Here is a 21631-nt window from a genome sequence, read left to right on the forward strand (position 1 = left end):
GCTTGTTAGTAAATCACACTACTTCTTTTTAGATGGCTTTTCAAGTTATTTTCAGGTCCCTACAGCCCCTGAGGATCAGGACAAAACCACATTTACATGCCCCTTTGGTACCTTCGCTTATCGAAGGATGCTATTTGGTTGTGTAACGACGCTCCAGGCACCTTTTAAAGGTGCATGATTGTGATTTTTAGTGATATTCTTAAGGAAAACATGGAAGTCTTCATAGATGACTTCACAGTCTATGGGGAGAGTTTTGATTAGTGCCTAAAGCCTAAAGCAGGATCTTGAGAGATGCATAGATAAGAAGTTGGTTATAAATTTTGAGAAGTGTCACTTTATGGTGAATAGTGGGATAATTTTAGGCCACCTCATCTCTTTGATGACAATTATAGACATGCCTTTGATACTCTTAAATCTATGCTTGTTTCACCTGAAGGGAATTGAAAGACGACGCGCAGCAGAAAAACAACTCGAAATTTTAAGACTTTCAACCCCTTGCCCGGATCTACCGATCGCGTTTAAGTTAGGTAGTAAGAAGCATTATCTTCAGTGTTCGATTCCTAGTGACTCGATGATTCGGCCGTTCAGGATGCTTCTGCTCGCCTCCTTTGTCGTTCGAAGTCGACAACTCCGGTCGGCTTCCTCTACTGGTATCCACACGAGTAGCCCTCAACCTCGAACGGCGTGCTAGCGCCTATGTCCGTCTAGGGTTTTCGAAATCCGTCCTATCTCCTCTCTTAGGCCGTCTCTTATCTGTCAGTTCTCTCACTCTTAAACCCTAGCTCCTCATATCAAATATATAGGATGCTATATAGGTTTAATTAATAATATTTAATTTCGAAATTAACTCTAAATTAATTCCGAAATTAATACAATATCAAATATTGCCTAATCAGATAAGAGAACAATTAAATAAATATGGTTTAAATTAAATCCGTCTCACATATTTAATTCACTTATTTATTTAATAAAGAGATGACGGAATTTATATATTCAATTTATCCTTATAAATTAATATCTCTTATATTTATATATATATATATATATACGAATTTATATATATATATATACACGTCCACCCTATTTATTCATTGAATCTGGACATATCTTAGATTCAATGAATCTGGACATCATAACTCGTGTTGGGCTATTTTGTGTGCGACCCTGTAGGCCCATATGAAGTTGGCAGTGGGCCATTAACTATAATGACTCACAAGTCGTAAGCGGTCTCTAGCAAGACATCACGACTACCCAAAACATATGAGGATCATTGAACGATGCTACCTTTCATACAACCATATCACGTCCCTTTTGTCACACGACATTTTGGTCATGGATGAGGCATGGAGAACATCATCCTCCTATTCATGACCGTTACTTTCTCGATCCCTGAGTAGTCTGAGTATAGAAACGGAACTACCTTTCCATTATAGTATGGCCATACATTTCTCAGACTCACTCATCGAGGGGCCCAGTAATGTCTCTCTACGAATGTGAGGGACAAATTCCATCTTGACCATTCACATTCCTCTGCATGAAAAACCACTAAGCCTGAACATAGTCTTTATGATCACTCGGTCAAAAGTGACTTTTGACTAGGTCAAAGCTAAGCATTTCTCATGTAGGAATCCATGATGATCTCAGGTCAAAGGGCATAGTGACGTGGTTTGTATATGAGAGAAGCTTATGACTTAACCCATGCAGCTCTCTCATAGCGGGTCGGTCCAACACCTTGTACTCTTACATGTGCCTATGACTTTAATTTATATCTCTATATATCTTTAAAGTCATACTGGTCTTATTTCATCTTTGCTCCCACATACATGACCGACCAGGGACATTTAGGATAAACCATGAGTTATCCAAGGATAGTCATCACAGTAAACATGCAAATAATATGATAACTTAATTAATAAATTCATAAATTAACAATGTTCAAAACAGAATGATTGGCCCCTAGGGCACAATTTCCAACATCACCTCCCATTTTAACTGTACCTAATTGAGATTTACATTTTGAACTATCATGTGACGCTTCTAATTTTACAGTGGGTGCCATGCTTGGTCAAAAGGAGGAGAAACAATCTAGGGTCATAGCTTATGCCTCTAAAACACTTGACCCAGCTTAGGTCAACTATACTACCACCAAGAAGGAGATGTTTGCCATTGTTTTTGCCTTAGATAAGTTTAGACAATATCTAATCAATTCTCGAGCGGTTGTGTTTACAGATCATGCAGTTGCCCGCTATCTACTCAAAAAGCCACAATCCAAGCCAAGATTGATGAGATGGGCTTTACTACTGCAAGAGTTTGCATTGAGATAAAAGATCGAGCCAAGACAGTGAATCAAGTAGCCGATCACCTGAGTAGGCTACTAGAGGACATAAGGGGAGTAGACTCTTCTGAACTCACTTATGATTCTTTCCCTGATTCCGCTTTATATACTGTGGTTATTAAAGAGCCTTGGTATGTTGATATTGTCAATTATCTCATGACTGGACTTACCCCTCCTCTTATGTCTAAATTTCAGGCGCAGAAGCTTCGGAGCGAATCCAAACACTACATATGGGATGCTCCTCATCTATGGAGAATGTGTAGTGATCAAGTTATTAGAAAGTGCGTGCCGAGTAAAGATTTTGAGCCCATTATTGCAGCTTGTCATTCTATGGTTTGTGGGGGTCATTTTAGTGTAAGGAGAACATCTAGGAAAATCTTAGATTCTGGATTTTATTGGCTAGCCCTTTTTAAAGACTCTTTTCCATTTTGTTTGTCCTGTGACAAGTGTCAACGTTTTGGGGGGTTAGGAAAAAGGCATGAGATGCCTCAACAGCCTTTATTGTTTTGCAAAATCTTTGATGTTGAAGGCATTGATTTCATGGGACCCTTTCCTTCATCATTTGGTTTTGTGTATGTTTTGTTAGCTGTAGATTATGTGTCCAAGTGGATAGAAGCAATACCTTCTAGAAAAGATGATGCCCATACTGCTTCTAAATTTCTTAAATCCAACATTTTTTGCAGGTATGGGATCCCTAAGGCTGTAGTGAGTGATAGGGGTCTACATTTTTATAATAGGATAGCTGATAATCTATTTTTAAAATTTAGTGTCACTCATAAAGTCTCCATTGCCTATCACCCCTAAACCAATGGTCAAGCTGAAATATCAAATAGAGAGGTGAAGCATGTTCTGGAAAAGATAGTGAAGCCTTCCAAGAAGGACTAGAGCTTATGTTTGGAAAAAGTACTATGAGCTTACTAGACTGTATACAAATCACGTATTGGTATGTCCCCTTACTGTTTGGTCTTCAGGAAAGCTTGCCATCTACCAGTTGAGCTCTAGTACAAGGCATATTTGGCAGACAAGTAGTGTAACATGAACATGGAGTCTTCTGGAATGGAGAGGAAGTTGCAACTGCAATAGTTGGAGGAGCTTAGAATAAGATTATGAGAACTCCAGACTTTATAAGGATAAAACAATGTTTGTGCATGACTAAAGAATCTTGCAGAAGCATTTCAAACAAGGTGATCGAGTATTGTTGTATAAGGCCCAGTTCACTTTCAAGTAAGGGAAATTCAACACCCGATAGGATAGGCCTTATACAGTCACAAGAGTGCACAACTTTGGCATGGTTGAGCTTTTACATGAGTTGACTGGAGAGATTCAAAGTCAATGGCCATCTATTGAAGCTCTACCATGAGAATTAAAAGCCTCCTTAACTCCCAGGTTGTTTCTTTCCTTTACTCATTTACCTACTTTTAACCTATTATTGCTAGTGATATATTCTGTGCTTTGGTATGTTGAATGAGTGTGGGGGAGAAACCACTTCAGTAGTTAGTTTTAGTGTAGTTAGTAATTTTTAATTCAATAAGATCCCTTTTTAGTTCTGATCTCTACTTTTTCTCCTTATGTGGTTGACTATTATAGTGCTGCAAATCAATATATTATCTTATTTTAAGTACTAGAGAAAGTTTGCTACTCTAAATTGTGTGTTGTGCTACCTTGTCTTGAGCTTATTGGGCAGCATTTGATTTTATATTGTGCACTTGAAAGTTTCTGGAGTATCCAGCTACCTCCTTTGTTTGCGTGTCTTTGTTTCATTTCTGCTGTGTTGTTTGTGCTTGATTTTGGGCATCTCAGGCTACCTTCGCCATGGCAAAGCTGCCTGGTTTGGTACGTTTGCTCTTGGGATACTTTCGCTGCGGCTAACTTCTGGTTTCACCGCGGTAAAGCCCTTGTGCATTGCTTGTTTTCCTTTCAGGCAACCTTCACGTGGCAAAGTCCCTTTTCTCTCTTCTCTGCACCTCTCGAGATGGTTTCACCATTGCGAAAGCTGAATTCTACGCAAACTGGTTACACTTAACCCTACTTTTCATTGTCTATTTACAATTTTATCCTCCATAACTGCCTACCTTTGAATCATTGGATAGCCATTTGCTATTGCCTAGGTTGTTAATTTTGGTTTTTCTAGGGTATTTCTAGTTACTGTCTGTTTTGTGTTTGTTTAGTGTGTTTTGTGTGCTGTGTATAGAAACATGCCTCATACTAAGAACCGTGCACCTATGTCTGAATCTGATTTTGGGGATGAGTACACCTTCAAAGAGCTGTATGAAAAGATTGACCAGAGACCTCTTCTTAAGGAGCGACCCTTCCTTTTAGACCCCCAAGACAATCTTTTTGTCCACCAACTCTGAGCATCCCAATTGACTAGTTTGGTCTAGTAGCGTTCCATGGGCAATGATGACTTTATTTGCCATTTATACACCTATACTCGATTCTATAGTGCCATGATTATTGATTTAAGCAATGTTCGTGTCCATCTTTCCTTTACCGCTGATAATATCTGCTACCACTACTGTCTTCCACCTTGTCACCATTGCCGTTATACAAAATATAAACATAACTATCCCTATGATGCCATGGTCCAAACCCTTTGTCATGAAGGTGCCACTTTGCATCGCCCCCGCACTACAGAACAATACCTCAAGTGGTCCGAATTCCAACTTGAGGATCATCCTTGGCTGCACTTAGTTTGCAATAATATCATACCCACCACCCACCTAGCCAATATCCCTAAGCGCCAAGCCTTATACATCTACCTTCTCATCACAAGCCAATCATTTGACTTAGCTGACACCATTTACTCAGCTCTCCATGATACCGTCAACACCTCTAAACTCACCAACAGCATCCTTTTTCCACACCTCGTCACTGACCTTTTCCGCGCTGCCAACGTTCCTGAGTATGACAATGATAGCAACTTCAAGCCAGCCCCCCTTTTTTGATATAACCGCCTTAAACAATCGGTTATTGGCCTACCCCCTCCCATCTAACCTGTCTACGATGTTGGAGTAGCTCCTGCAGCCGGTACACCAGCCTAGGAAGGTCAGGAAGCCCCTGAACCTACTACTTTGGACACTCTGGCTGATGATATTGATGAGCTTGCTGAGCATGTGCACTGGTTGCATGTCACTATTCTCTGAGAGATGAAGAGGCAAAAGGACCGAGATGTTGGTTATCATCGAGATCAGCATCACTGCTATCGTGTAGATGCTTTGATTGCTGACCGTTTGAACTTCCTCCTGCCCCTTAAGGAGGATAACCCACAGAGTGGAGCTGAGATGTCTGGAGCGGGTACTTCTAGTGTCACACCTTACTATCGATCTACTTCGGATTTAATTAAAACCAATTTAGACCACATTGGATGGTCTTGGGCTCAAAAAAATTCATGAAAAACGCTGATTTTTGGACTTTTACTGTTCATCAGGTAAAAATCTAGTTTTCTGGCCCAAATTCAAAAATTCATAACTTAATCTAGAAAAATCAAAATGGAGTGGTTCAAAATTATATAAAAATATCTTTGAATCCTCTTCCAAGGAAAAATAATCTTATGAACCAATTCTATTTGAAAAAGTGTCAGGTTTTTGTGAAATTCACCTCTGTCTATTTGGCAAAAATCCTTTTTCCAGGTTCTAAACCTTAACTTTGAAAAATCATTAAAAATCGTGTAGTTGGCCATTTAGTTCAACCACATAATAGCACATGAAATTGCATAGCAATCAATGCAACACTCAACATTAAGGTTAATTAAATCTTACTACCTTAATCCAATGCTCTTTGATTTTCTTGTTCTTCCTTTCTTGCTTCCACAAATGCCAAACCCTAACATGGCAATCCATAAAAAGGGCAGCAAGAATCATCAACCATTCCTCATAAAAATCAATAACATAATTCAAGTAACTCCTAAACCCCTTAAAGCTTCAATCTTTATTCTTGAATTTTTAGAGTTGGTTTCCATAAACCCTAAAAGTTTCCTCTTGACTCCTTCCTATATAATTTTTCATGTAGATTCCAAATATCTACTTGGATTTAACAAAATAAATTTTCTTCTTTCAGTTTCAGCTTGACTGAACCATTAGGGTTCCTTATCCAAAAATTTCAACTTTGATTCTATGGCTTCCAACACTTGTTCTTTAGGTTTACCCTACACTATTTTCCATTTTGAGAACAATGAAAGCCTTAAAACTTTGAAAAACTCATCCTAGGGTTCAGATCTTGCCTTGGCCAAAATGGGTCTCAAGCAACACAACCAAGAAAACACTCCAAAATCAACCTACAACCACTTGTAACCACTAGAATCTACCATACTTTGAAGTGTTCTAGCAAGCTTGAACCATAAAACTTCCTCCACTACCCCATAAGCATTTCAGCCAGCTCCAAATGAAGAGGGAAAACTAGAAATTTCAACCATACAAAGCAATAAAACAAAGCAAGGAACATCTTAAGACAACTTACCAAGCTTGGATCTTAGTTGGAAGATCAAATATGCTTGCTTTTTGCTTGATTTCCCTTCAAGCTCTCTCTTTTTCCCTCTCTTCATGCCTTGGACGAAATATGATCTGATTTAGGGGGAGGAAAAGCTCATTAATGTTCACAAAATATCCCACCAACCATCATTAATGATTTGCCAAGTGTCAAATGCTTACTTAGTCTTAATCCTCTCTCTTAATTAACTTAAATCATAATGTAATTAAATTCCAAAGTCAAGATCCTCTCCATTGGTGGCTTGACACTTGGAAAGCTTTAATTTCCATCCATTAAAGGCTTGACAAGTGGCAACTTGTGGGCCAAGTAAAGTGCAAGACTCTGCTTCTTGCTTTATCGGTGCACTTTTACTTTGGGTTTAACTTCTTTTCTATAATTACAGTGCTCTAGCCTATGTAAATATTTTCTATCAAATCCATAAATTATTCTCCTCATTTTTATCTTCCCAAAATGCCCTCTTTGTCTCAAATTTAATTTCCCAATGATTAAATAAAAAGGAAAACTATTTTCCTTCTCTTTAGTGATTTTTCCTCTTTTCAAAGGAATTGGAAAAAATCTGGGATACTTGAGGGTCTTCTTTTGATTTCATTTCTACTCTCATCTTTAAGCATATTAGTATTTCTCATTACATTTGTACCTTTTTGAATTATTTTTGTGGGCTTTGTCCAGGAGTACAAAGGTCTAAGTGTGGGGGTATTTGATTGAGCTCAAATTGTTTATATTATTTGATGACATTTTCTAAGTTTTTGTTACACTTTTTGGCTCATTTTCATGATAGTTGTGCTTAATTGAGTTTGAGAGCTCTTATTTTGAAGTTAGTAGTATTTGAGGGTAAAATTGTCATATTTATTCACTAAGTGCATTTAGTTGATTTTTGAGATGATTGATTCCTCAAACCATTACTTTTCATTTTAGGACACTCAAGAAGTAGAGCCAAGAGTGAAGATCAAGGGCACGTAACATATAAGAGGCAACATTAACGTCTCTACCAGGTTTTGCCGCAGCCAACTTATGCCTTCGTCGCGGTGAAATTTAGAACTTCAACCAGAAGACTTCTTAGCCTTGGTTCGCCGTGGTGAAACCATACCTTCGCTGCAATGAACTCTTTGAATCAGTAACCCAAACCCAAACTATTTTCAGAAATTTTACTACCCACTCACACAAACCGACCCAGTACACTTCATTACCGATTTAGAAACCCTATTTCGAGAGAAGTGACATCACACACTCCAGAGACAGCCTCCATTTCATTCTCTCTCATCCCTTTTTGATCTAACCTTAATTTTCCTCCATTTTTCCATTGCAAAACCTCCACCATGGGGAGCTCAAATTCATTCCTAGTTGAGATGCTTCAGATTTCTATGCGTGGCTAGGCATTTCTCTTTCTTTTGAAGGTGTAGTAATGGCTGGAGTTCAATGAGCTAAGAAAGGGAGTAGTTTAATCCTAGTTCAGCTATGAGTTTATGAATTTCTAGGTTTAGAGTTTGTAATTTGTAGTTGAGCTATCTGATTATAGTTGTAATCTGTTCTGAATTTCAATGTGTAGTGGATTGGTTTTTGTAGAGCTTTTGAGCTTAAATATATGAAGTATCATGTATGTTAATTGTGATCTTTTGATTCTCTCTACTCTTGCATAGTTGTGTTTTGACATTGAGTTGATTCTAATTACATCTGACTTGTTGCATTAGTCAAGTCTTTTTACACACACTAAGGGCACTTAACAGAATCTTGAGTAATGGAGTCCCATTACTTAAGATTCTAGACTCAAAGAGTACTTTGAGGTTCACCAATTGAAACTTAGTGATTTCTACTTTCATATCAATTGATTTTGAATTATGACAGCCTGAGCACACTTTCAAGAGTATCTTTATCATTATGTGGTCGTCTGATTATCATCATTCCATTTCCTAAATCCCTAAAATCCAAAAATATTTTTATCATTCAGTTCAATTCACTTAATGTTTTCAAAAAACCAATACTTTCGTTTTATGTTCAGTTTGCATTACATGGCATTCAAGTTAGCTTAGGTCCATTTTATAGGCTCCAATCAAGTGAAACGACCCAGGGTTGCACCCTATAGTACAATCTTTGGATAAAAATTTTGATTTAACCTCTAAAGTCAAGAAAAGGTTGCGATCAGCATGAATAGAAATGTATAAGAATAAATGAGAAAGAGTAAGCCCAAGTTTTACATGCCAAGGAAATAAAAAGAATTAAAGCAAAAGTTAGTTAAGGGATAAAACGCAGGTTCTGGAACAGTTAGATTTGAGCTTTTGTTTGACCTATCAAATGGACAAATTAAGTCATGAAATTTGGCAAGCTTATAGTACACATCCCTAGCTTTAAAAATGAGAGGTAGATCACCTCAATTGGATGTGTACACAATGAGATATAAATTTCCAAAGTTGAGGCATAGAATCTAGAAGTTCTGGATTTTACCAAATGAACAGTAATCTTTATTGATTATACTGTACAAATTAGCCAAAGATAAGTCTAATTGGATATTTTTTGCTTAAAGAGCATTGAAAGAACTTTTTGTGAAATTTTAGAACACCTCCATATGATTTTTCTAGAATTAGATATGATTTTTCAAAGTTGGACCTATAATCTGAAAAATGCGTAGTGAACATTAATTTTTGTAAATTAGCGTCCAATTACGTTTTTATGAGCTTAAGACCATCCAAAGTGGTCCAAAATGGCTCTAAATGGACTCTAAGGTATGATATAAGTAAGGTGTGACAAGATCAAGGGCTAGGATTTAAGCAAATATTTATAAATACCCTTCCTCTCCCATTAGGTAAAGGCTTTTGGCCAATAAAGGGAAAAGAGGGGAGACGCCAAATTGGAGGAAAGGAAAAGGGAGAAGACAAAGAGCAAGAAAAATATGCAAGATCAAGCTCCAAAACAAGGTATGGTCATGGTTTTGGGTGTAGTTTCTATTACCATTGTTGTTGTTGAGCTTGGTAATGGGTTTTGGTGAATTTTGAAAGCTTGAAACCCTAGGGTATGGTGCTGTACAAAATTGATTGCGCAAGAACAAGATGAAGTTGATGCTAGAATAAGGATTAGAGTCATTTTATGTGAAAATTGACTGAAATCAACTCCTTCTAATTCTTGTAATTTTTGGCCAAGCTAGGATTTGTGCCTTAGGGTTAGATTTCCATGCTTTTAATGAGTTTAAAATGAAATTTTGTGTGGGGTAAAGATAAGAAAATATGTTTGGAAGCATTAGAATTGAAAATAAAATTTTTAAACCCTAAGACTTTACACTTCAGTCAAACCAATTTGAGTATAGAAGAGTTTGATTCTAATTATTTTGAGGTTGGAAATGGATTTTACAGGAAAAATTATGTAAAAATAGAATGTGGAATTAAATTCGGGAAGATTAGAAACTAAAGCTCAAAAGCTAGAAGTTAACGTGAAGATTAGAAACTAAAATTTTGGAGTACCTCCATACGTTTTTTCTAGAATTAGTTATGATTTTTCAAAGTTGGACCTGTAATTTGAAAAATGCACAATGAATAGTGTTTCCGTAAATCAACATCCTAGTTATGTTTTTATGAGCTTAAGACCATCCAAAGTGGTTAGAAATGGTTCTAATTAGACTCTAAGGTATAATAGAAATAAGGTGTAACACATTACGCATGGGCCAAGATAGAACATTAAAAAGGGGATAGAGAAATGGCCAAAAAGGACCAAGTTGGTGAGAACGTGAATTTGGGTAATTGAATGGATTAGGCTATGAGATTTTGTAGGTTAATAGTGCTCATCCTAAGCTTCAAGTAGAGTAGTAGATCACCTAATTTGGAGCCATATATGAAAAGTTATGGATTTGTAAAGTTAAGGCAAAAATCTAGCAACTAGAAAATGAGCAAATAAATAGTACCTTTTTGGCTTAAAATGGGACTCAAATGGTGAGGTAATGAGACCAATGAGTATTTTTTCCATGTAGACAATTAATAGATCTTCAAATAGAACTTGAAACTACTATATTTTGATTTTTCTGCAATTAGTTATGATTTTTCAAATTTAGCTAAAATTTTAAGGGTTGTTGCAAAAAGTAACCTGAGAACAAAAGTTTTGAAAACATGATTTTCTAATCTTGTAGCCAACAAATGTGGTCCCAAATACTTTCGTTTGATGCACTATTGGGTATAAAAATAAGGTGTTACAACTGTAGCTAGAGCGAGAAGCAGAGTTTACCATTGATATTACACTGGGAGTAGGACCAATATCCAAAGCCCCATATCGAATGGCTCCAAATGAGATGGCAAAACTAAAGAAGCTGGTTGAGGAACTATTAGAAAAGAGATTCATTCGACCTAGTGTATCTTCTTGGGGTGCTCTGGTACCATTTGTTAGGAAGCAAGATGCAGTCTTAGGCTGTACATCAACTGCCAGGAGCTAAAGAAAGTGACAATTAAGAATAAGTATCTACTTTCCTGAATTGATTATCTGTTAGACTAGTTAGCAAGTGACACTGTGTTTTTTAAGATCAATTTGAGATGAAGATACCATCAACTCAGAATTAAGCCAAGAGATGCTCTAAAGACTACCTTCAGTGTCACATCAGGCTATAGGGTAACTAGGAATAAGGAATATTCCTAAATAATTAAGGGTAAAAAATGACAAGAAGAAATAGAAGAATTTTGCTGGAAAATGATTATTATGATTTTCCAAGCCAACTAGGAAAATTTGGCTAATTAAGGAAAATTGGCAAAAAATAATTATGGAAAAATATTTGTAAGTCTTGGAAAATTAAGAAAAAATAAGGATCATATCCTTTGAGAATTATATAGGATTATAAAATTAATGTCATGACCAAATTACCCTTAGAGAAATTATAACGGAATTTAAGGGTAATTTAGCCTAATTTAAGGGCTTTTATTTGGAAAATTCCAAATAAATATTTTTAAGAAGAATAAAATTTCAAGAAAATTCCTATGATACCCCAAGGAATTATAAGAGATTATGAAATTAAAGGAAGACCCTCAAGCATCCAAGATTTTTTCTAATTCCTTGAAAAGTGGAAAAATTAATAAAGAGAAGGAAATTAGTTTTCTTTTTTATTTAATTATTGGAAATTCAATTTTGAGACAAAGAGGGCATTTTGGGAAGATAAAAATGAGGAGAATAAATTATGGATCTGAAGCAAAATAATTACAGAGGTCAGAAAATTGTAATTATAGAAAAGAAATTAAGCCCGGAGTCAAAGTGCACCGATAAAGCAAGACTAGAGCCTTGCAATTCAAATGGCTCACAATTGGCCATGTGTCAAACCTCAAATAGAGAGGATCTGAATTTGCCAAGTGTCACTCCCCAAATGGAGAGGATTTTGACTTTTGTTAATTAATTTCTTTTGGAATTAGTTAATTAAGAAAGAGAAACTAAGACAGAAAGGGGTAAAGACACTTGTAACTTCATTTATGATGGTGGTTAGGATATTTTTGGTTCATTAAAGGAGCTCCCCCACCCCCTACTTTCAGATGTTATTTTTGGCCAAGAGTAAACCAAGAGGGAAAAGAGAGAGTTCAAGGAGAAACTATGGAGAAAGGCATCAACTTTGAGCATATAAGTGAGGTTCAAGGCTAGTTCCCGGTTCCAAATGATTCCTCAGCTTGTTTTCTTGCTTTGTATGGTTGGAATATTTGATTTTCCGTCACATCTGACAATAGGGTGATTAGGAATAAGGAATATTCCTAAATAAATAATCAAGGGTAAAAAATGATAAGGAGAAGTAGAAGAATTTTGGTGAGAAATGATTATTATGATTTTCCAAGCCAATTATGGAAATTTGACTAATTAAGAAAAATTGGCCCAAAATAATTATGAAGAAATACTTCTAAGTCTTGGAAAATGAAGAAAAAATAAGGATAATATCCCTTGAGAATTATATGGGATTATAAAATTGGTTTCATGGCCTAATTATCCTTAGAGAAATTATAAGGGAATTTAAGGGTAATTTAGCCTAATTTAAGGGCTTTTATTTGGAAAATTCCAAATAAATATTTTAAGGAGGATAAAATTCCAAGAAAATTTCCTATGATACCCCAAGGAATTTTAACAGAATATGGAATTAAAGGAAGACCCTCAAGCATCCAAGATTTCTCCCAATTCCTTGAAAAGTGGAAAAATTAATAAAGAGAAGGAAATTAGTTTTCTTTTTTATTTAATTATTGGAAATTCAATTTTGAGACAAAGAGGGCATTTTGGGAAGATAAAAATGAGGAGAATAAATTATGGATCTGAAGCAAAATAATTACAGAGGTCAGACTATTGTAATTATAGAAAAGAAATTAAGCCCGGAGTCAAAGTGCACCGATAAAGCAAGACTAGAGCCTTGCAATTCAAATGGCTCACAATTGGCCATGTGTCAAACCCCAAATAGAGAGGATCTGAATTTGCCAAGTGTCACTCCCCAAATGGAGAGGATTTTGACTTTTGTTAATTAATTTCTTTTGGAATTAATTAATTAAGAAAGAGAAACTAAGACACAAAGGGGTAAAGACACTTGTAACTTCATTTTGTGATGGTGGTTGGGATATTTTTGGTTCATTAAAGGAGCTCCCCCGCCCCCTACTTTCAGATGTTATTTTTGGCCAAGGGTAAACCAAGAGGGAAAAGAGAGAGTTCAAGGAGAAACTATGGAGAAAGGCATCAACTTTGAGCATATAAGTGAGGTTCAAGGCTAGTTCCCGGTTCCAAATGATTCCTCACCTTGTTTTCTTGCTTTGTATGGTTGGAATATTTGATTTTCCGTCACATCTGGCAATAGGGTGATTAGGAATAAGGAATATTCCTAAATAAATAATCAAGGGTAAAAAATGATAAGGAGAAATAGAAGAATTTTGGTGAGAAATGATTATTATGATTTTCCAAGCCCATTATGGAAATTTGACTAATTAAGAAAAATTGGCCCAAAATAATTATGAAAAAATGCTTCTGAGTCTTGGAAAATGAAGAAAAAATAAGGATAATATCCCTTGAGAATTATATGGGATTATAAATTGGTTTCATGGCCTAATTATCCTTAGAGAAATTATAAGGGAATTTAAGGGTAATTTAGCCTAATTTAAGGGCTTTTATTTGGAAAATTCCAAATAAATATTTTAGGGAGGATAAAATTCCAAGAAAATTTCCTATGATACCCCAAGGAATTTTAACAGAATATGGAATTAAAGGAAGACCCTCAAGCATCCAAGATTTCTCCCAATTCCTTGAAAAGTGGAAAAATTAATAAAGAGAAGGAAAATAGTTTTCTTTTTTATTTAATTATTGGAAATTCAATTTTGAGACAAAGAGGGCATTTTGGGAAGATAAAAATGAGGAGAATAAATTATGGATCTGAAGCAAAATAATTACAGAGATCAGACTATTGTAATTCTAGCAAAGAAATTAAGCCCGGAGTCAAAGTGCACCGATAAAGCAAGACTAGAGCCTTGCAATTCAAATGGCTCACAATTGGCCATGTGTCAAACCCCAAATAGAGAGGATCTGAATTTGCCAAGTGTCACTCTCCAAATGGAGAGGATTTTGACTTTTGTTAATTAATTTCTTTTGGAATTAGTTAATTAAGAAAGAGAAACTAAGACAGAAAGGGGTCAAGACACTTGTAACTTCATTTATGATGGTGGTTGGGATATTTTTGGTTCATTAAAGGAGCTCCCCCGCCCCCTACTTTCAGATGTTATTTTTGGCCAAGAGTAAACCAAGAGGGAAAAGAGAGAGTTTAAGGAGAAACTATGGAGAAAGGCATCAACTTTGAGCATATAAGTGAGGTTCAAGGCTAGTTCCCGGTTCCAAATGATTCCTCAGCTTGTTTTCTTGCTTTGTATGGTTGGAATATTTGATTTTCCGTCACATCTGGCAATAGGGTGATTAGGAATAAGGAATATTCCTAAATAAATAATCAAGGGTAAAAAATGATAAGGAGAAATAGAAGAATTTTGGTGAGAAATGATTATTATGATTTTCCAAGCCAATTATGAAAATTTGACTAATGAAGAAAAATTGGCCCAAAATAATTATGAAAAAATGCTTCTGAGTCTTGGAAAATGAAGAAAAAATAAGGATAATATCCCTTGAGAATTATATGGGATTATAAAATTGGTTTCATGGCCTAATTATCCTTAGAGAAATTATAAGGGAATTTAAGGGTAATTTAGCCTAATTTAAGGGCTTTTATTTGGAAAATTCCAAATAAATATTTTAGGGAGGATAAAATTCCAAGAAAATTTCCTATGATACCCCAAGGAATTTTAACAGAATATGGAATTAAAGGAAGACCCTCAAGCATCCAAGATTTCTCCCAATTCCTTGAAAAGTGGAAAAATTAATAAGGAGAAGGAAAATAGTTTTCTTTTTTATTTAATTATTGGAAATTCAATTTTGAGACAAAGAGGGCATTTTGGGAAGATAAAAATGAGGAGAATAAATTATGGATCTGGAGCAAAATAATTACAGAGGTCAGACTATTGTAATTATAGGAAAGAAATTAAGCCCGGAGTCAAAGTGCACCGATAAAGCAAGACTAGAGCCTTGCAATTCAAATGGCTCACAATTGGCCATGTGTCAAACCCCAAATAGAGAGGATCTGAATTTGCCAAGTGTCACTCCCCAAATGGAGAGGATTTTGACTTTTGTTAATTAATTTCTTTTGGAATTAGTTAATTAAGAAAGAGAAACTAAGACAGAAAGGGGTAAAGACACTTGTAACTTCATTTATGATGGTGGTTGGGATATTTTTGGTTCATTAAAGGAGCTCCCCCACCCCCTACTTTCAGATGTTATTTTTGGCCAAGAGTAAACCAAGAGGGAAAAGAGAGAGTTCAAGGAGAAACTATGGAGAAAGGCATCAACTTTGAGCATATAAGTGAGGTTCAAGGCTAGTTCCTGGTTCTAAATGATTCCTCAGCTTGTTTTCTTGCTTTGTATGGTTGGAATATTTGATTTTCCGTCACATCTGGCAATAGGGTGATTAGGAATAAGGAATATTCCTAAATAAATAATCAAAGGTAAAAAATGATAAGGAGAAATAGAAGAATTTTGGTGAGAAATGATTATTATGATTTTCCAAGCCAATTATGGAAATTTGACTAATTAAGAAAAATTGGTCCAAAATAATTATGAAAAAATATTTCTGAGTCTTGGAAAATTAAGAAAAAATAAGGATAATATCCCTTCAGAATTATATGGGATTATAAAATTAGTTTCATGGCCGAATTATCCTTAGAGAAATTATAAGGGAATTTAAGGGTAATTTAGCCTAATTTAAGGGCTTTTATTTGGAAAATTCCAAATAAATATTTTAAGGAGGATAAAATTTTAAAAAAATTTCCTATGATATTCCAAGGAATTTTAACAGAATATGGAATTAAAGGAAGACCCTCAAGCATCCAAGATTTTTTCCAATTCCTTTGAAAGTGGAAAAATCACAAAAGAGAAGGAAATTAGATTTCCTTTTTATTTAATTATTGGGAAATTAATTTGGAGACAAAGAGGGCAATTTGGGAAGATAAAAATGAGGAGAATAGATTATGGTTTTCGCAAAAAATAATTACAGAAGGCAGAGTACTGTAATTATAGAAAAGAAATTAAACCCGGAGTCAAAGTGCATCGATAAAGCAAGACTAGAGTCTTGCAATTCAAATGGTTCACATTTAGCCCTGTGTCAAGCCCCTAATAGAGAGGATTTGAACTTGCCAAGTGTCAGTCCTTAAATGGAGAGGATTTTGACTTTTGGTAATTAATTTCATTTAGATTTAGTTAACTATGAAAGAGATTGTAAGATTAAAGGGGGTAATGACACTTGGCTTTGCATTTATGATGGTGGTTGGGATATTTTGGTGCATTAATTTAGCTCTTCCTCCCCTAAAATCAGATGCACATTTCATTCAAGAGGAAGAATGAGAGAAAAAGAGTGACCTTTAAGTGTGAACAAGAGGAAAACATCTATCTTTCATCAAGCAAGCTTGGAGTTAAGGTTAGTGGATGATCTTATGTTGTTCCTTGCTTAATTCTCTTGTTTTTTATGGTTGAAAATTCTGGTTCTTCCCCTTTTTATTGTGTTGGCTGAAATGAATATAGAGAAGGGAGGAAAGTTTTATTGGTCCAACATGTTAGAACAATTCAAAGCATGATAGATCCTAGTAGTTACAAGTAGTTGTAGGTTGTTTTTGAAGTATTTTCTCCTAGGATGTGTTTTTCAATGTTTTGATGCTTCCCTTGTATTCAAAATGGAAAATGGTGTGGGATAAACCTAAACAACAAAGGTTGGAAGCATTAAAGCCAAAGTTGTAATTTTTAGAAAATGAACCATAGTGGTTTGGCCTAGCTGAAACTAGAAGAAGGAGTTTTATTTTCTTAAATCCAAGCACAAATTTGAAATCTACATGAAAAATCATGTAGGAAAAGGTTAAGAGGGAATTTTTAGGGTTTATGGAAACAAACTTTAAAATTTAAAGAACAAAGGTGGAAGCTTTAAGGGATAAAGGTTGTCCTTGAGTTATATTGTTGATTTTTATATGGAATGGTTGATGATTCTTGCTGCCCTTTTTATGAATTTCTATGTTAGGGTTTGGTATTTTTGGAAGCAAGAAAGAAGAACAAGAAAACCAAAGAGCATTGGTTCAACGTAGTGGAATTTAATTAGCCATTAATCTTAACTTTGCATTGTTATTTATGGCATGAATGCTTGCTATTATATGGTTGAACTATGATGTTTGTGATATGGTTACTCCTTGCATTTGTTGCCATGGCCTTGCATGTTGAGGTTGCCTATTTATAAGAAGATTAGTTCTCCTATGATAGCTAATATCGAAATGCTTTATAATGATGCATGCTGATGTTTTGGTTGATTGATCTTGCTACTGGGATTTCATTGAAATCTCATCCCTCATATGTAACCTAACATTTTAGGGCCTTAAACTTCCAAGGGCAAGCTGCAGATTGAAAGTTAAATTATGGTGTCAAACCATAAAAATTCATAGACTTTTGGTTATGTAAATATTCAGCTGGGCAGTGCTGTAAACCTATTGACACCGCTAATCTTAAATGACGTTTGATTAAGTTCCCATACGCTTTTAATCACAAATTTTTTCATGGTTGTAGATCACGTTCTGAGCTTCATTTTGATAGCTAACACGTTAAAAATGGTTAGCTATATGATTTTTAATGATTTTTCAAAATTAAGGTTCAGAATCTGAAAAAAGGGATTTTGCCAAATGAACAGAGGTGACTTCCATAAAAACTTGACACTTTTTCAAATAGAGTTGGTTCACAAGATTATTTTTCCTTGAAAGAGAATTCAAATAGATTTTTATAGAATTTTGAACCATTCTATTTTGATTTTTCTAGATTAAGTTATGAATTTTTTAAGTTGGACCAGAAAACTAGATTTTTACCCAATGAACAATGAAAATCCGAAAATCAACGTTTTTGGGATAAAATTGAGACCAATACCATCCAATATGGTCTAAAATGGTTTTATTTGAACCCTAAGATGATGTGATAGTAGGGTGTAACATTTTTAGATCAGAGCAGAGGTTCTGGCATAGGATAGAATGCTCTGCTTAAGTTACTCGTTAAATAACGTGGTTGGTTAAAGAGGAACTAACGAGTTTTTGCAGGAGTTGAAATGGAAAACACAATGGATTGGGATACTAGATCAGAGGCATCGGTCAATGATTGGGATACTAACATAATCAACGTCATCAAAGAGGAGGATCTGGTGAAATGGACCATAGAGACTGCTAGCCCAGGATATTCAACAAAAGGGTCCAATATTTATCTAGAGCATTGGGCTAACCTTTTAGGGATTACCGAAGAACAATTACTGTACCTACCTGGACTCAGTAACCTGATAGATCCTATAACTGGCTTGTACCAAGAACCATTGGACCTTGGTCATTACATTCAATCCATCAGATAGCCTGTTACCCCAAATGTGTGTCCAAGCGACATTCCCGGACCCAGTACTAGGCCAGTGAAACCCCCGACACCTGCAATGCCTAAGCCTGCTTTAACGGAGCTTAGGATCAGTAGTCATGAGCAGCTAAAAGGAAAGTTAGAGTTCTTCGGTTATCATATCAAGAAAGATAAGGATTAGCAAGACCTGAACATTTACTTAGATTACCTTTGGGGGGTGAAGGTGTTGCATCAGACGTATGGACCAGATAACCTTTATCTAGACACCGAGGACTGGGTTTACATGATGACGGACATGCTTCCATATTTACCCTCATGGGTGAATGAGTTCGATCGCCTAGACCAGATAGTGGGTTTAGATATTGAGGATTACATCTAGTGTCTCAAAAACTTTGTTATGCTACACTAGTTTTAGACAGTTAGATCCTCATACTACTAATGTAAGACATGTTTTGTTACAGCTAACCATAGTAGGTTAGGCTAACGATGCTTGGTTATTATGTTGTTTGCTTTTCATATGTTTGTAATGAACTTGCTGCTTTGGTTGATGCATAAGTATTGTATGCTGAATGTTTTGGTAAATGAAATCCAAGCATAATGTTTACTTCTTGTTCCTTTATTATACTATCCGAGTAGTTAAATATGATGGTTAGAACTTGACAAAACCCTTCACCTGAGAGACCCCCAGATCAGGATGCAAGGGTCCCTGCCGACCCACTGCAAATAATTCTGGATCATCTCAAGCAATAGCAAAACACCATCAAAGAGATAAGGGCGGCATAAGCTCGCCAGGAACAAGAAAGGGACACCATGATAGCTACAGCGATGGCAGCGGTAATGGCTAACCTCGACAGGAGGCAGCTAGAGGAAGAAACCTCAGCAGCGCAAGCAATAGCAAATGGTTATGTAATGATTCATAGGTTTTTAATTTACCAAAAACTTTCAAAATTGAGTAAGGAAATCACTGAAAAACAAAATGCACCATGAATCATTAGATAGCCTAAGAGCTAGATAACTAAAAATTGACAGCAAAAATGACCCAACTAAACAACCAACCAAAGGAACTAAACAAACAAGAATTAACTGAAAAAGAAAGAAAGAAAAACTGACAGGGGAGAAAGAAAAGAGTCTTATGCAAGAAAGGATGGAATGAAGATGATAATCACCACTGGAATGGAAGATGATCGAAAAGAGGATGGCAGGCAGCAAGCAAACTAAAGATGACTAGTAGTAGACACAGGAAGGATGAGGAAGAAATGTACGGTAGGAGAGGAGAGGGGTAGCGGCATCGGTTGGAGGATGTTGAGGGAGGGGGAAGCGATTTCGTGAAAATGGTAACTGAAGAGTATGTTTTAGGGGTGTTAAAGGTTGAAGGGAGGTGAAAAGACGAAAAAGGAGTTGAAGAAATTGACTGGGTTGGCAATTATAAAGGGCAAAAAGGGAATTTGACACTGGAAGACAGGGTTTTAAATAAAACATTCTGCACAGAAACTGGGGTTTCGTCACGGTGAAGGTTTGAGTTCATCGGGGTGAAACCTTCCTAAGATGAAAAGAGAGGAAAGAAAAAGGGCCTTGCCACGGCAAAACCATAGGTTCGTCGCGGTAAAAGTATCCCGAGAGGGAAAGACAGAACTGGGTGAGCTTCACCGCAATGAAGGCTATAGTTCGCTGCAGTGAAAGTTCACCGAAAGCAATAAACAGAAGTTTGCCGCAGTGAAAGTTCACCGAAAGCAATAAACAGAAGTTGGGCAGCTTTCATCACGGTGAATGATGAAGTTTGCCGCGGTGAAGGTTGCCCGAGAAACCCAAAAACTAACAGAAACAACATAGCAGCAGAGGAACAAAGCACAAAAACAAAAAGGGGCAGCTGGATACTTCAGAAACTTTTTAGGTGTATAAAATGAGATCAAAAGGTACTCAATAAACATATGATAAGGTAGCACAACACACAAAATTAACCATTTGCCGCACTATAACAATTAAGCACACAACGAGTAAGAGCAGAAATGAAAACCAAGAAGGGAATCTTATTGAAAAGGAAAATAACTAACTATACTAAAACTATACTACTGAGATGGTTTCTCCCTAACACTCAATTAGTATACCAATGCACAGAATATATCACAAGCAATAATAGGGCAAAAGTTAGTAAATGAGTGAAGGAAAGAAACAACCAGGGAATTAAGGAGGCTTTTGATTCTTATGGTAAAGCTTCAATAGATGGCCATTGACCTTGAGTCTGTCTCCAGTCTCCTCGTGCAAAAGCTTAACCATGCCAAAGTTGTGCACTCTTGTGACCGTGTAAGGCCCGTCCCATCTGATGTTGAATTTTCCTTGCTTGAAAGTGAACCGAGCCTTATACAACAATACTCGGTCGCCCTCTTTGAAGTGCTTCCGTAGGATTCCCCGGTCATGCACGAACTTTGTTTTCCCCTTGTAAAGTTTGGAGTTTTCATAGGCTTCAAGTCTAAGCTCCTCTACCTCTTGCAGTTGCAACTTCCTTTCCTTTCCGGCAGACTCTATATTCACGTTGTACTGCTTAACTGCCCAATAGGCCTTGTGCTCAAGCTCCACTGGTAAATGACAAGCTTTCCCAAAAACCAACCGGTAAGGGGACATGTCAATAGTGATTTGTATGCCGTCTGATACGCCCATAATGCTTCTTCCAAATATAAACTCCAGTCTTTCTTGGAAGGCCTTACTATCTTCTCCAGTATGTGCTTCGCCTCTTTATTTGAAACTTCAGCTTGACCATTGGTTTGGGGGTAGTAGGTAGTGAAGACTTTATGAGTGACACCAAATTTTGAAAATAGATTATCTACAATCCTATTACAGAAATGTATACCCCTGTCACTCACTATAGCCTTAGGGATCCCATACCTACAG

At 36.2% G+C, this 21631-nt stretch overlaps 1 protein-coding gene across 1 annotated transcript; it reads right to left on the reverse strand.

Annotated features, from left to right (window-relative positions):
- Nucleotides 1–20926: 20926 nt before the first annotated feature.
- LOC114749203 (uncharacterized) lies at nucleotides 20927–21400 on the reverse strand. The gene has a single exon (XM_028937698.1). It carries the CDS (start codon nucleotides 21398–21400, stop codon nucleotides 20927–20929), a length of 474 nt encoding a protein of 157 aa, XP_028793531.1.
- Nucleotides 21401–21631: the final 231 nt, after the last annotated feature.

Source organism: Neltuma alba, unplaced genomic scaffold (assembly GCF_004799145.2).
Source record: "Neltuma alba isolate B1F8T4 unplaced genomic scaffold, ASM479914v2 tig00005979_pilon, whole genome shotgun sequence".
NCBI classification, from domain to species: Eukaryota; Viridiplantae; Streptophyta; class Magnoliopsida; order Fabales; family Fabaceae; genus Neltuma; species Neltuma alba.

What these genes read in the sequence shown, in the direction of transcription:
- LOC114749203 (XM_028937698.1), bottom strand. Translation starts at nt 21,400, where the DNA reads ATGGGCGTATCAGACGGCATACAAATCACTATTGACATGTCCCCTTAC.